At 40.0% G+C, this 12,737-nt stretch overlaps 1 protein-coding gene across 8 annotated transcripts in view; it reads right to left on the bottom strand.

The window, feature by feature from the left end:
• The window catches only part of kcnab2a (potassium voltage-gated channel subfamily A regulatory beta subunit 2a), a 277,744-nt gene that overhangs the window by 1,296 nt on the left and 263,711 nt on the right, over nt 1-12,737 (bottom strand). For all 8 annotated transcript variants that reach the window (XM_060852371.1, XM_060852370.1, XM_060852375.1 and 5 more), the window contains 2 exons: nt 11,803-11,923; nt 9,319-9,407 (listed from right to left, as the gene is read on the bottom strand). In XM_060852371.1, coding sequence (XP_060708354.1) covers nt 9,319-9,407; nt 11,803-11,923 — 210 coding nt within the window. The remainder of the gene's footprint in view (nt 1-9,318; nt 9,408-11,802; nt 11,924-12,737) is intronic.

The following is a 12,737-nucleotide window of genomic DNA, read 5'->3' as shown; positions in this document are numbered from 1 at the left end:
TTATCTGTGTCTTCCATAAATGTCATACGACTCTTGTAAGTTATAAATATGTTAGCTGTATTGATGTAATTTTTTGATGAGATCATTTACAAAAGAAATAAGAGTAGGCCATTTGACCATCATGGTTAATCTGATTGTGGCCTCAATTCTTGCTTTGCTGCCTATTCTCTTCCCTAGTCCAACAACCCTCCTTGATGGAAAATCCAAATCAAACATGAATACATTCAATGAACCAGCTTCTCCTGTACTCAGTGGAAAGGAATTCCAAAGACTAACAACTCTCAAAGAAGAAATTCTCTTCACTGTTGTAAACGAGCAAGTGAGACAAAGGAGAGCCAATGGATGCAATCTATTTAGATTTCTAGAAGACCTTTGACAAGGTGCCACACAGGATGCTGCTAAATAAGATAAGAGTTAAGCATTAGGGGCAACATACTGACATGGACACCAGGTTGGCTGGCTGGTAGAAGGCACACAATGGGGATAAAGGGTCTTTTTCAGGAATGCCAGCCAGTGACTAGCAGAGTTCCGCAGGGGTCAGTGTTGGGACAACTATTCATATTATACATTAATGATCTGGACAAAGGAAAAGATAACACTGCTGCTAAGTTTGTAGATGACACAAAGAAAGGTGGAGGGACAGGCAGTGTTGAGGAGGCAGGCAGGTTGCAGAATGACCTGGACAGGCTAGGAGAGCGGATTAAGAAGTGGCAGATGAAATAAAATGTGTGAATTTGGTAGGAAGAAGCAGCGCAGACCATGTTCCAAATAGGGAAATAATGTGGAAATCTGAAGAACAAAGGGACTTAGGAATAGTTCTAGTTCAGTATTCTCTTAAGGTTAAGATGTAGTTTCAGTTTGCAGTTAGGAAGGCAAATGCAATGTTAACATTTATTTGAGAAGACAAGAATACAAGAACAGAGATGTACGGCTGAGAATAAGGCTCAGGCCAGACTGCATTTGGAATATTGTCAGGAATTTTAGGCCCTGTATCTTAGGAAGGAAATGCTGACCACATGAGGAGCTGTTGAAATCTCTGGGTCTGTACTCAATGGAATTTAGAAGGATGTGGAAGGATCTCATTGAAACATACAGATATTGAGAGGTCTGGATAGAGTGGATGTGGAGAAAATGTTTCCACAAGTAGGAGAGACTAGGAACCAAGGGGAAGCCTCACAATGAAGGGATAACCCTTTAGAACAGAGATGAGGAGAATTTCTTCAACCAGAGGATGGTGAATCTGTGGCACTCCTTGCTATAGAAGGCTCTGGAGGCTAAGACATTGAGTGGATTTAAGGCAGAGATAGCTAAGTTCTTGATTAGCAAAGGGATCAAGGATTATGGGGAGAGTGCAGGAGAATGGCTTTAAGAAACACATCAGCCGTGACCAAATGGCGATGCAGACTCGGTGGGGCCAAACGGCCTAATGCTTCTCTCCCTCATGGTCGAAATCAGAAACCTCATTTTTAAACTGTGTCTCTTAGTAGATGCACCCACAAGAAACATCCACCCAGAATTTACCCTGACAACTCTCCTCCAAAACTTAAATGTTTATACAAACATATGAATTAGGAGTAGAGGTGGGCTATTCACTCCTACAAGATGGTTCAATAAGATAGTTCATCTGTTTGTGTTTAAATTCCAGATTCCCATCACGCCTTGATAACTGTGATTCCCTAGCCTAACAAGAATCTATCTACCGATGTTAAAAGATATTCAATGACTCCATCTCAATTGCCATCTGAGATAGACTTTCAAAGGTGCACAAACCTTTGAGAAAAGAAGAACGCCTTACCTGTGTGATGTTGGATATTTGGGTCCCTTAAAATGGGATTTTCTTAGTATTTACTGCATAGTATAACACTGCAATTAACAGCAATTAAAGTAGTAACTTTTAACTTCCCAAACTTCTAGTATAGAATAACGAAAGGAAAAATGGTGATGTCCACAGATGTCATGCTGCACATTGAACTAACGTCAAAGCCGCAAAATGCATCTTATTGCTTTTGAAAATAAGATGATTTTTTTCTTAGAAGGAATGAAAACTAACTTTTAAATGGAGGTGGGAAAAGGGACAATAGCTGTTCCATGCCATTGGACAGAAGTGTTCCGACAATTGATTGACACAGTGTAAACCACCCACTCCTAGAAATATAATCTAACAATAACTGCTCGCAGACAGAGGGAAGTTTTCATCAAGCAGACCTTGAGGGCAGCAGGTTGTCATTGGGTAATCCCCAGAGAGTAGCCTTCATCAGGCAAATGGAAGACAAAGCAGAAAAAGAGGAAGACCAAAGGAGGAGTTCACTATCACCTCAGCTAGAGAGAGCAGGGTGCTGTCCCCACCACTTTAACAGGATCAATACAATTTGTGCTCATAGCTTTCTTGTTTCCTGGTATCAGTGAACATCCCCAATTGTCATGGTTTTATATTTCTCTTTACCTTATTAAAAATGTCATCTCCAAACTACTGTGTCTTGACTAACTCAATAAAATTACTTATAAATCACCAACCATCTATACTGCGTAACTAAAAGGGAGGCCCCTAATTTTAAAAGTGTCTCCTAGTTCTGGACTCATTCATGTCCACTATGTCAGAACAATTCGGGTTCTTAAAAACTTCAATCAAGTACCTCACTTTGATAAAAATCAGCACCCACCTAGCCAACCTATTCTGGTCAGACACACAATCTGTTCAATCAAAGTATCAATCTAGTAAACCTCTTCTGAATCATCTCCAATGCATTTCCTCCTTAAACAAGGAGACCAAAATGCACACATTATTCAAGATGTGGTCTCACCAATCTAAAACCAAAGCAATAAGATTATCTTTCATTATTCTAAATCCAATGAGTATAAGCCCAACCTACTCAACTTATCGTCATAAGACAACCCCTTCATTCCAGAGATCAGAATAGTGAACATTCTCTCAAATATCTTCTTCATTAAGTAAGACCATCAAAACTTTGCAAAGGATTCATGTATATTTTCACCAAAGGGCTGCACAGTTGTAGCAAGACATCTCTATTTTTATAAAGAGCAACATTCCAATTGATTTCCTAATTATTTGTTGTGCCTGCATGCTAACATTCTGGGATTCATGTACAAAGCCATGCAGAACATTCTGCACGGCAATATTTTTGCAGTTGCTCTGTCTATTTAAGTAATATTCTGTTTTATTTAATCTACCAGTTTAAGTGGATGACTTCACATTTTCTAACACTGTACTCCATATGTCAATTGTTTGCCCGCTCACTGAATATAAAACATACACAAAATCCCTTTGCAGAATTTACGTACTTGCCTTGCAATCTGCTTTCCTACTGAGATTTCTATCATAAGCATATCGGATTAGAAGACAGATTGTAAATAGTTGAGGGAGGCCTCAGAGGTAGTCACTGTGGCACAAACTGCAGTTTTCCAATTTGATAGTGAACCATCTGACACTGTTTTCTGTTCACTAACCAATCTTCTATCGCACTCTTATAATGACCCCCAATGACCACCATAAGACGTATGAGCAATTCAGTCCATTGAGTCTGCTCCAAAATTCAATGAGATCATGGCTGATCTGATAATCCACTCCATTTGCCTGCCTTTTCCCCATAACTCTCGATCCTCTTAATAATTAAACATTTGTCTATCTCAACTTTGAATATATTTAAATGTTCCAGCTTCAACTGTACTCAGTGGTAAAGAATTCCAAAGATTCACAATTCTCAGACAAGAAATACTTCCTTACCTCAGTTTTAAATATGCAACCTCTGGCCTGAGACTCTTCCCACAAGAGGAAAGAGTCTTTCATATCTTCCTCTACCAATCTTGTATGCTACACTAAGGTCATTCTTCAATATATCGAGTACAGGCTCAAACCCTCCTAATAAAACAGTCCTTACATACCTGATATCAACCTAGTAAGCCTTCTTCGGACTGCCTCCAAAACAGCTCACTATCTTCCAGCTGTGCTCTGACTAGTGCTCTGGACAGTTTTAGCCAACTTTCTTACTTGTATATTTCACTTGCTTTGAAATAAAGGCCAATATTTCATTTGCCTTTCCCAATACTTGCTGAACCTTGATGCTAGCTCTGATTCACAAACAAAGTTCCCCAAACCAAGCTGTAAAGGTGTGACACTGATGTTTTCCTCTGGGACTTCTCCAGAATTTAAAGATTCGTGGAAGATAACAATCTGTGCATCCTCTATCTCTGTATCTATTCCCTTTCATATTCTGGATGCATCCCAGCAGATCCAGGGGACTTATTGGCCTTTACCCTCATTAGTTTCCCTAGCACCTTTTCCTGGGAGTGATAGTTCTTGTACTTAATGCCTGTCTTTTTACTCCTTGAATGTTTAGTAATTTTGGAATACTATTAGTATTCTCTACTGTGAAGACTGGTATAAAGTATTTATTCAGTTTCTTTGCATTTCCTGGTTTCCCATTATCATTTCCCCAGCCTCATTTTCTAAGGGGCCTACGCTGAAAAATGTGTTGCTGGAAAAGCGCAGCAGGTCAGGCAGCATCCAAGGAGCAGGAGAATCGACGTTTCGGGCATAAGCCCTTCTTCAGGGCTTATGCCCGAAACGTCGATTCTCCTGCTCCTTGGATGCTGCCTGACCTGCTGCGCTTTTCCAGCAACAAATTTTTCAGCTCTGATCTCCAGCACCTGCAGTCCTCACTTTCTCTAAGGGGCCTATGTCCACTTTGCCTTCTCTCTTCCTTTTGATGTAGTTTTCTCCCCTCTCTGAAGGCAAGATAGCGGGAGACTAAAAACTCCATTTGGAGTTCCTCTGCTCAACAGTTTTTTTTCCTTTTCACCTCTTTGCAGCATTGTTTTTTGCTCCCCCCTTCCCCGCAATTTTCAACTTCTTAAACTACCTAACCCTACCCAGAGAATGGGGGCGAGATGAAGGGAGATGATTCGCAGCTGGATCCCGGACGGGCCAAGTCCCAGAGTAGTGGCAGAGTGAACATGGACGGATTCGCTGGCTGAGTCCCAGAACAGGATCAGAGTAAGCATGGGCTAAGACCCAGAGTGGTGGCAGAGTGAACATGGGCGGATATAGTGTCGGACGATGTGGAGTATGTGTGGGTGGAATTGAGAAACCACAAAGGCAAAAAAAAACATAATGGGAGTTATGTACAGGCTTTCTAACAGTGGTCAGTACCAGGGGCGCAACATGTACCGGGAAATAGAGAAGGCATGTCAGAAAGGCAAGATCATGGTGATCATGGGAGACTTCAATATGCAGGTGGACTGGGTAAATAATGTTGCCAGTGGATCCAAAGAAAGGGAATTCATAGAATGCTTACAGGATGGCTTTTTGGAACAGCTTGTTATGGAGCCCACAAGGGACTAGGCTATTCTAGACGTAGTGCTTTGTAATGAACCAGACTTTATAAAAGATCTTAAAGTAAGGGAACCCTTAGGAAGCAGCGATCATAATATGGTAGAGTTCAGTCTGCAGTTTGAAAGAGAGAAGGCAAAATCGGATGTAATGGTGTTACAGTTAAATAAAGGTAATTATGAGGGCATGAGAGAGGAACTGACAAAGACAGACTGGAAGCAAAGCCTAGCGGGAAAGACAGTAGAGCAAAAATGGCAGGAGTTTGTGGGTATAATGGAGGACACTGTACAAAGGTTCATCCCCAAGAAAAGAAAGATTATCCGGGGAGGGATTAGACAGCCATGACTGACAAAGGAAGTCAGGAAATTTATTAAAGAAAAAGAGAGATCCTATAAAGTGGCCAAGAGCAGTGGGAAATCAGAAGATTGGGAAGGCTACAAAAACAAACAGAGGATAACAAAGAGAGAAATAAGGAAGGAGAGGATCAAATATGAAGGTAGGCTAGCCAGTAATATTAGAAATGATAGTAAAAGTTTCTTTCAATACATAAGAAACAAACGACAGGTAAAAGTAGACATTGGGCCACTTCAAACTGATGCTGGAAGCCTAATGATGGGAGATAAGGAAATAGCAGGAGAACTTAACAAGTACTTTGCGTCAGTCTTCACAGTGGAAGACATGAGTAATATCCCAACAATTAAAGGGAGTCAGGGGCTGAGTTGTGCATGGTTGCCATTACAAAAGAGAAAGTGCTAGAAAAGCTAAAAGGTCTTAAAATTGATAAATCTCCTGGCCCTGATGGGATACACCCTAGAGTTCTGAGAGAGGTGGCTGAGGAAATAGCGGAGGCATTGGTTGAGATCTTTCAAAAGTCACTGGAGTCAGGGAAAGTCCTGGATGATTGGAAGATTTCTGTTGTAACCCCCTTGTTCAAGAAAGGATCAAGGCAAAAGATGGAAAATTATAGACCAATTAGCCTAACCTCAGTTGTTGGTAAAATTCTAGAATCCATCATTAAGGATGAGGTTTCTAAATTCTTGGACGAGCAGAGTCTGATTAGAACAAGTCAACATGGATTTAGTAAGGGGAGGTCGTGTCTGACAAACCTGTTGGAATTCTTTGAAGAGGTGACAAGTAGGTTAGACCAGGGAAACTACCTAGACTTCCAAAAGGCCTTTGATAATGTGCCACACGGGAGGCTGCTGAGCAAGGTGAGGGCCCATGGTGTTCGAGGTGAGCTACCGGTATGGATTGAGGATTGGCTGTCTGACAGAAGGCAGAGAGTTGGGATAAAAGGTTCTTTTTTGGAATGGCAGCCGGTGACAAGTGGTGTCCCGCAGGGTTCAGTGTTGGGGCCGCAGCTGTTCACGTTATATATTAATGATCTGGATGAAGGGACTGGGGGCATTCTAGCGAAGTTTGTCGATGATACGAAGTTAGGTGGACAGGCAGGTAATACTGAGGAAGTGGGGAGGCTGCAGAAGGATCTAAACAGTTTGGGAGAGTGGTCCAGGAATTGGCTGATGGAATTCAACGTGAGCAAATGCGAGGTCTTGCACTTTGGAAAAATGAATAACAGCATAGAGTACTTTCTAAATGGTGAGAAAATTTGTAAAGCCAAAGTACAAAGGGATCTGGGAGTGCTAGTCGATGATTCTCTAAAGGTAAACATGCAGGTTCAGTCCGTGATTAAGAAAGCGAATACAATGTTGTCATTTATCTCAAGAGGGTTGGAATATAAAAGCACCGTTGTGCTACTGAGACTTTATAAAGATCTGGTTAGGCCCCATTGGAGTAGTGTGTCCAGTTTTGGTCCCACACCTCAGGAAGGACATACTGGCACTGGAACGTGTCCAGCGGAGATTCACAAGGATGATCCCTGGAATGGTTGGTCTAACATACGAGGAACGGCTGAGGATCCTGGGATTGTATTCATTGGAGTTTAGAAGATTGAGGGGAGACTTAATAGAAACTTACAAGATAATACATGGCTTGGAAAAGGTGGACGCTAGGAAATTGTTTCCGTTAGGCGAGGAGACTAGGACCCGTGGACACAGCCTTAGAATTAGAGGGGGTCAATTCAGAACAGAAATGCGGAGACATTTCTTCAGCCAGAGTGGAGGACCTGTGGAATTCATTGCCGGAGAGTGCAGTGGAGGCCGGGACGCTAAATGTCTTCAAGGCAGAGATCGATAGATTCTTGTTGTCTCGAGGAATTAAGGGCTACGTGGAGTTGAAATGCCCATCAGCCATGATTGAATGGCGGAATGGACTCGATGGGCCCAATGGCCTTACTTCCACTCCTATGTCTTATGGATTCGCTGGCTGAGTTCCAGAACAGGATCAGACTAAGCATGGGCTGAGACCCGGAGTGTGGCAGAGTGAACATGGGCGGATTCGCTGGCTGAGTCCCAGGCTGAGACTGGAGAAGTGGTAGCCAACATTTGAGATATTTCAGAATTTTTTGGCTAACTAAAGACTTTAAGGAAGGTATTACATTGAAAGAAAAGATAAACAATGCTGGAAAGATTAGTGGCAGTCCAGAAGTTTTAGCAACATTTTAAAAAGCAGGAAAAATGGCTAACTACTAAAGAATAGAACAGAATAGCCTTTATTGTCACATGCACTCAAATGAATGCAGTGAGAAGTGTGTAAGCCATCTTAGGTACAGTCTGTCTAGGTACAGATACTTAAGTGTTGTCACAGAATTGAAATAGTAAAAAATATAGATTAGCATGGGAATATAGTGTTTTATCCAGAATGATAAAGTACTCAAATTCTAGTCCTTTTCCAACATAAGTCCGTGCCCACCTGGCTTCAGAACACAAGGCCACACTGCCTCCATGCGCTGGCCCCCATCCAGGACACTGTCTGCCGCTCCGGGATTCAGCCGCCCTCACTCAGCTATCGCGCTCTGCTGTGGTTCCTGTTCCAGCCGTGACCCGCTCTACTCTCTGCTCTGGGACCCAGCCAGTGTTTGCTCTGCCTTATTTTTAACCTATTTCAGCCATTAGACTTCCTATCCTTATAACTACCTTTCCTTAAATTTCAGACACTACTTTTCAACACAAATTTCCTGTTCTCAAACTAAATGAAAACATGCACATATTACAATCACTCTTAACATGAGGATCCTTTATTATGAGGTCATTAATAAATAGTTTAATTACATACTACAAAGTCTAAAATAGTCTGGTTGGTTCCAGAATGTACTGTTTTGAGGAACTGTTTAGAATATATTCATGAACTCATCCATAGGCTACATTCTTTCCCCATTAGATTTGTCTAATACATACAGAAATAAAATTATTTTCTACAGCTAGTTGTTTCTTCACTTATAGTCTATCCTAAAGTGTAGCTACTATTTTTTGGCTAACAAATCACTTTCACCAGTAACATCTTTCTTTTCCAATTTCTTATCTCTACCTACTGGAAGCAAGATTAATTCACACACTACTGATGAGATCCTTCATTAACCTGTATTCTTTTGTTTCTGTCCTTTTTGAAATGCCAAATACCCTTGAATATTCAAGTCCCAGCTCATGAATGAGCTTTAACTTTGAAATGGCTATCATATTTGTTTCTATCTGAGCTACTAACTCAGCCATTTTGTTATGAGAATGTGAATCTTTTTCATATCAAGACTGAAGCCATGCAATCAATAAATCCATATATTTGTGGATTGTTCTAGCTACTCATACTTCCTTCACAGAACTACTTTCTTCATCCTATCTATGGATACCAAAGTAGACCAAAACAAATGAATTCCTCCTCTTCAGTTTTGGGCGGGTGTCCTTAATACTGACATTGTACAGGCAACACAGTATTTCGGACCCACACATTTGTCTGCAGAAAACAATATAAATTTATGTGCAAAATGTGTACATTTTGCTCAACAGCCAAAAGCAAGGTATATACATTCCTGTAGTCTTTGAGGCCAACAATTGCTTGACTTAAATGATGATACTAACCTGTATTGCTCCAATGTTTTCCAGAAGTTGCTCAGTGTTCGAGGCTCCCACTAGCACAGAACTAACTCCCTCATTCCTTAAACACCAGGCTGCAAGATAAACATGAGATTATCAGAATACAAATGCTGTATATACTATTACATTGAGCATCTATTGTCAGAAGTAGGTCCACGTTATGTATGCCCAGTATCACCTAACAGCACAAAGGAAATAATGTCCCTGCCTTCAATGTAACCTGGAACATTAGACACTGATCTCAAGAACAGCTGCTTGAAGCAGTAGAAAACATGCATCACTTCTACTAACATTTCAATCACATATTGAGAAATTAAAATCGGAAGCCTGTAAGGACAGGGCTCGTGGCAAGCAAGAGGGAGGGATATATTTTAAGAAGTATTTTGTTTAGGAATGTAGTAATTTACTAATGAGTAATGCTTAAATTTACAGTGTACAATGATTACCTCGATGAGAAAATTCTAACTAAAAAAAGGTTTTGGAAATTGATACACTTAATATTGTTTCATGAATGTAATATTAAGCGAGGACTTATTGTGCAGAGTTTCTTTGAATTGTATTAACCACAAATTTTGCTTCTGGTAGTTTCAATTACAGTCACTTTGCATCTAGGTATATTTGACAGCACAGAGAAGTACGACAAATGGATGAGCATCAGTTAATCCTGTTAAATAGCAAAGAAGAATTTACTATTGATATATCAAATGTTGGACAAGAATAGCAGAGACTGTAACATTCACCCAGAGAAGGGAGGGAGAGAGAAGCATCGACACATATTCATCTATATGGGTACTTCTCTCAGCCTTTGAAGATCAAATCTGGGATTTGAGACTTCCCACAACAAATGCTTTTTGGTTTTAATGTATTGCTACCATTCCCACAAATATAAATTGAGAAGGCTTTGGTCTGGTAGGTGCTTCATTTCTTTTCTACTCTTAAGTACAGATGTTGATACCTGTAAACAACATAACTTTAAAAGTTTTACTATTAAATGCAAAAATCCTCTGGATTAAAACCATGGAGGAATACACAACTATCTTTGATTAAACAGTTTTAAGTCTCTATCACATTTTAAAATTTAAGAATGTCAGGATAGCAGGGCAGTCTGAAACAGTATTTCACCACTGCCCACACTGTAACCTAGCGATCATATTTCACTATGGCCACAGTCTCAGGCTAAACTAAACCCTTGGCATCATACTTGAGCTCAAATCAAGTTTCTGATCTCATATCACTCATTACAAAGGCTGCCTACTTGTACTTACATAAAATCGTCTTCGACTACTCAGTCTTAGCCTACTTGCTGTGGAAACTCTCATTCAACCTTCTATTACTCCTGAATTCAATTACTCCAATGATCTGCTAACTGGCCTCCATCTTCTACACTATATCATCCTAAACTGTGACCTCTCCTATTCCCAAGTGTCACTCGCCCATCACTTCACACTTCAGTAACTTATTCTGGCATAGGTTCCTAATATCTAAAATTTGAAAATTCTCGGCATTATACTTAAATATTCCTGTGGTTCACTCTTAACTCTACAAACACATTGCTTCTTTGATACAGACTTCTTAAAATTCCTTGCTTTCCTCTGCCCCACTACAAGCACTACGTTCTCAGTTGCCTGCACCCAATGCTCTGAAATTGCTTGTATAAGCTTCTCTGCTCTTCACTTGTATGTCCTTAGACCTCCCCTCAAAAATGACCTTCTTAGCCTAGCTTTTGGTTGATCCTTATCTTGCATTCTTTGGCTTGGCCTCCATTTTTCCTGATGACTCTAGTACCTTGGGATGTTATTTAATGTCAAAGGTATTGTACTTGGCTGCTAAAATTCATAAGGAAAACTCAGGGTGCCCAATTAAATCAGAATAGTTGACAGGCATGGGCTTAACTGATTGGAACTAGTGGTGAAAACATTGGTTAAACCCCAAACTTGCTCTCTGTCAGAATGATGACTTTTTATAGGTCTTAATCTGGACTGAATTTCAATGTGAGGTAATGCTCCTTTAACATGATCTCACCTAGCTCAGTGAAGTATCTAGTATTTCATTCAAAGATAGATTTAGGTCTAAAATTTTTCAATTGAGAAAACTGGATCATCTACAATTATGGATGGACTTCACCAAATGACAATAAAAGCTTCTAAAAATTGTTGCAGAATGCAACAGGAAATTCTGAATCAGTGTTCCAATGGAGAGTGTCATTCCATAGCAATGCACATTTGAAGTTAGAATGGGTTGCATCTAACTTTATATCCATAATGTCAGTGATCGGAAAATCACATTCATTGTGGGTCCTAATTTCTTTACCTGTACTTCCAAAAGATGAACCGGTGAAGGAATGCTGCCTGACACAGAACATTAAAATGATGTGGTGTCACACAGTCATAAAAGAAGAACTGTAGCTCTAGATTGCTAAGAACAACAATCATTTTTCTCAATTTCCAGATAGCAATATTAAATCCTTACCTATTGCTAACTGAGGTAGGGTGCAGCTCAGTCGCTCTGCAATACCCTGAAGTTCTTTTAGTTTTCCTTGCTGTCGTCTGCCTTCCTCAGTTAGAATCTTATCCTTCAACCACTGGTAACCCTGTAATTATACAGTAACTCAGTTTAAGTTTATTCTCAAAGCTAGCAGCTGGAGTTGGCAAGACAGTTCATCAAGAGGTGGAAACTTAAACAGTTATCCCAATCTCACCCTCTCTCAATAGATCGGTTAGGGAGTTATACTGTCTATGGTGATGGTGACTTTAAAGTAGTATTGTTAGTAACAGTCACTGAATATATTCAACTGACATTTCAAGCCAGTTGATAAAACTTTCCATTTCTAAGTGTGGCGATTACTGTTTAACTTAGAACATTCCAGTTGTTTCAACTCTTACATTTATTTTACGTATCTTGAAATATAATCAATTTTAATTTGAAACTTTATTTCACTGAAAGGAAAATGCTTGGATTTTAATCTAAAATCTTATAAGTGAGAAAACTAAAACAACTAGTCATTGGTGAATTAACTTCAAATTACAGTAATAACTTGTTTGACCAAACATATTCACTACAATTATTAGAACAGCTTATCAATATCAAAATAACCTGAATACAGATGGGGATGGTCATACATTTCACACCAATTTTATTCTGATAAAATGTATCTCAACTACAGTAACAACAATAGTATTGCAAATGACTTACACCGTAGCCTTATAGCAATGAACTGGCCAAAATCCTGGAATTCCCTTTATCAATAGCACAGTGGTTACCACCCCCCCCCCCCCCGCCCCAAGCAGTTCAACAAGGGCCACTCACCAATATTTGTCAAGAACAAGCAATAAATACTGCCTGGCCTATGATGCTTATATAACAAACATAGCAAAAAAAAAGCTATACAACAATTTTCCTACTGT

This window comes from Hemiscyllium ocellatum, chromosome 37, assembly GCF_020745735.1.
Source record: "Hemiscyllium ocellatum isolate sHemOce1 chromosome 37, sHemOce1.pat.X.cur, whole genome shotgun sequence".
Lineage (NCBI taxonomy): Eukaryota > Metazoa > Chordata > Chondrichthyes > Orectolobiformes > Hemiscylliidae > Hemiscyllium > Hemiscyllium ocellatum.
Note: the sequence above shows the minus strand (reverse complement) of the source record. Positions and strands in the feature narration are given on the sequence as shown.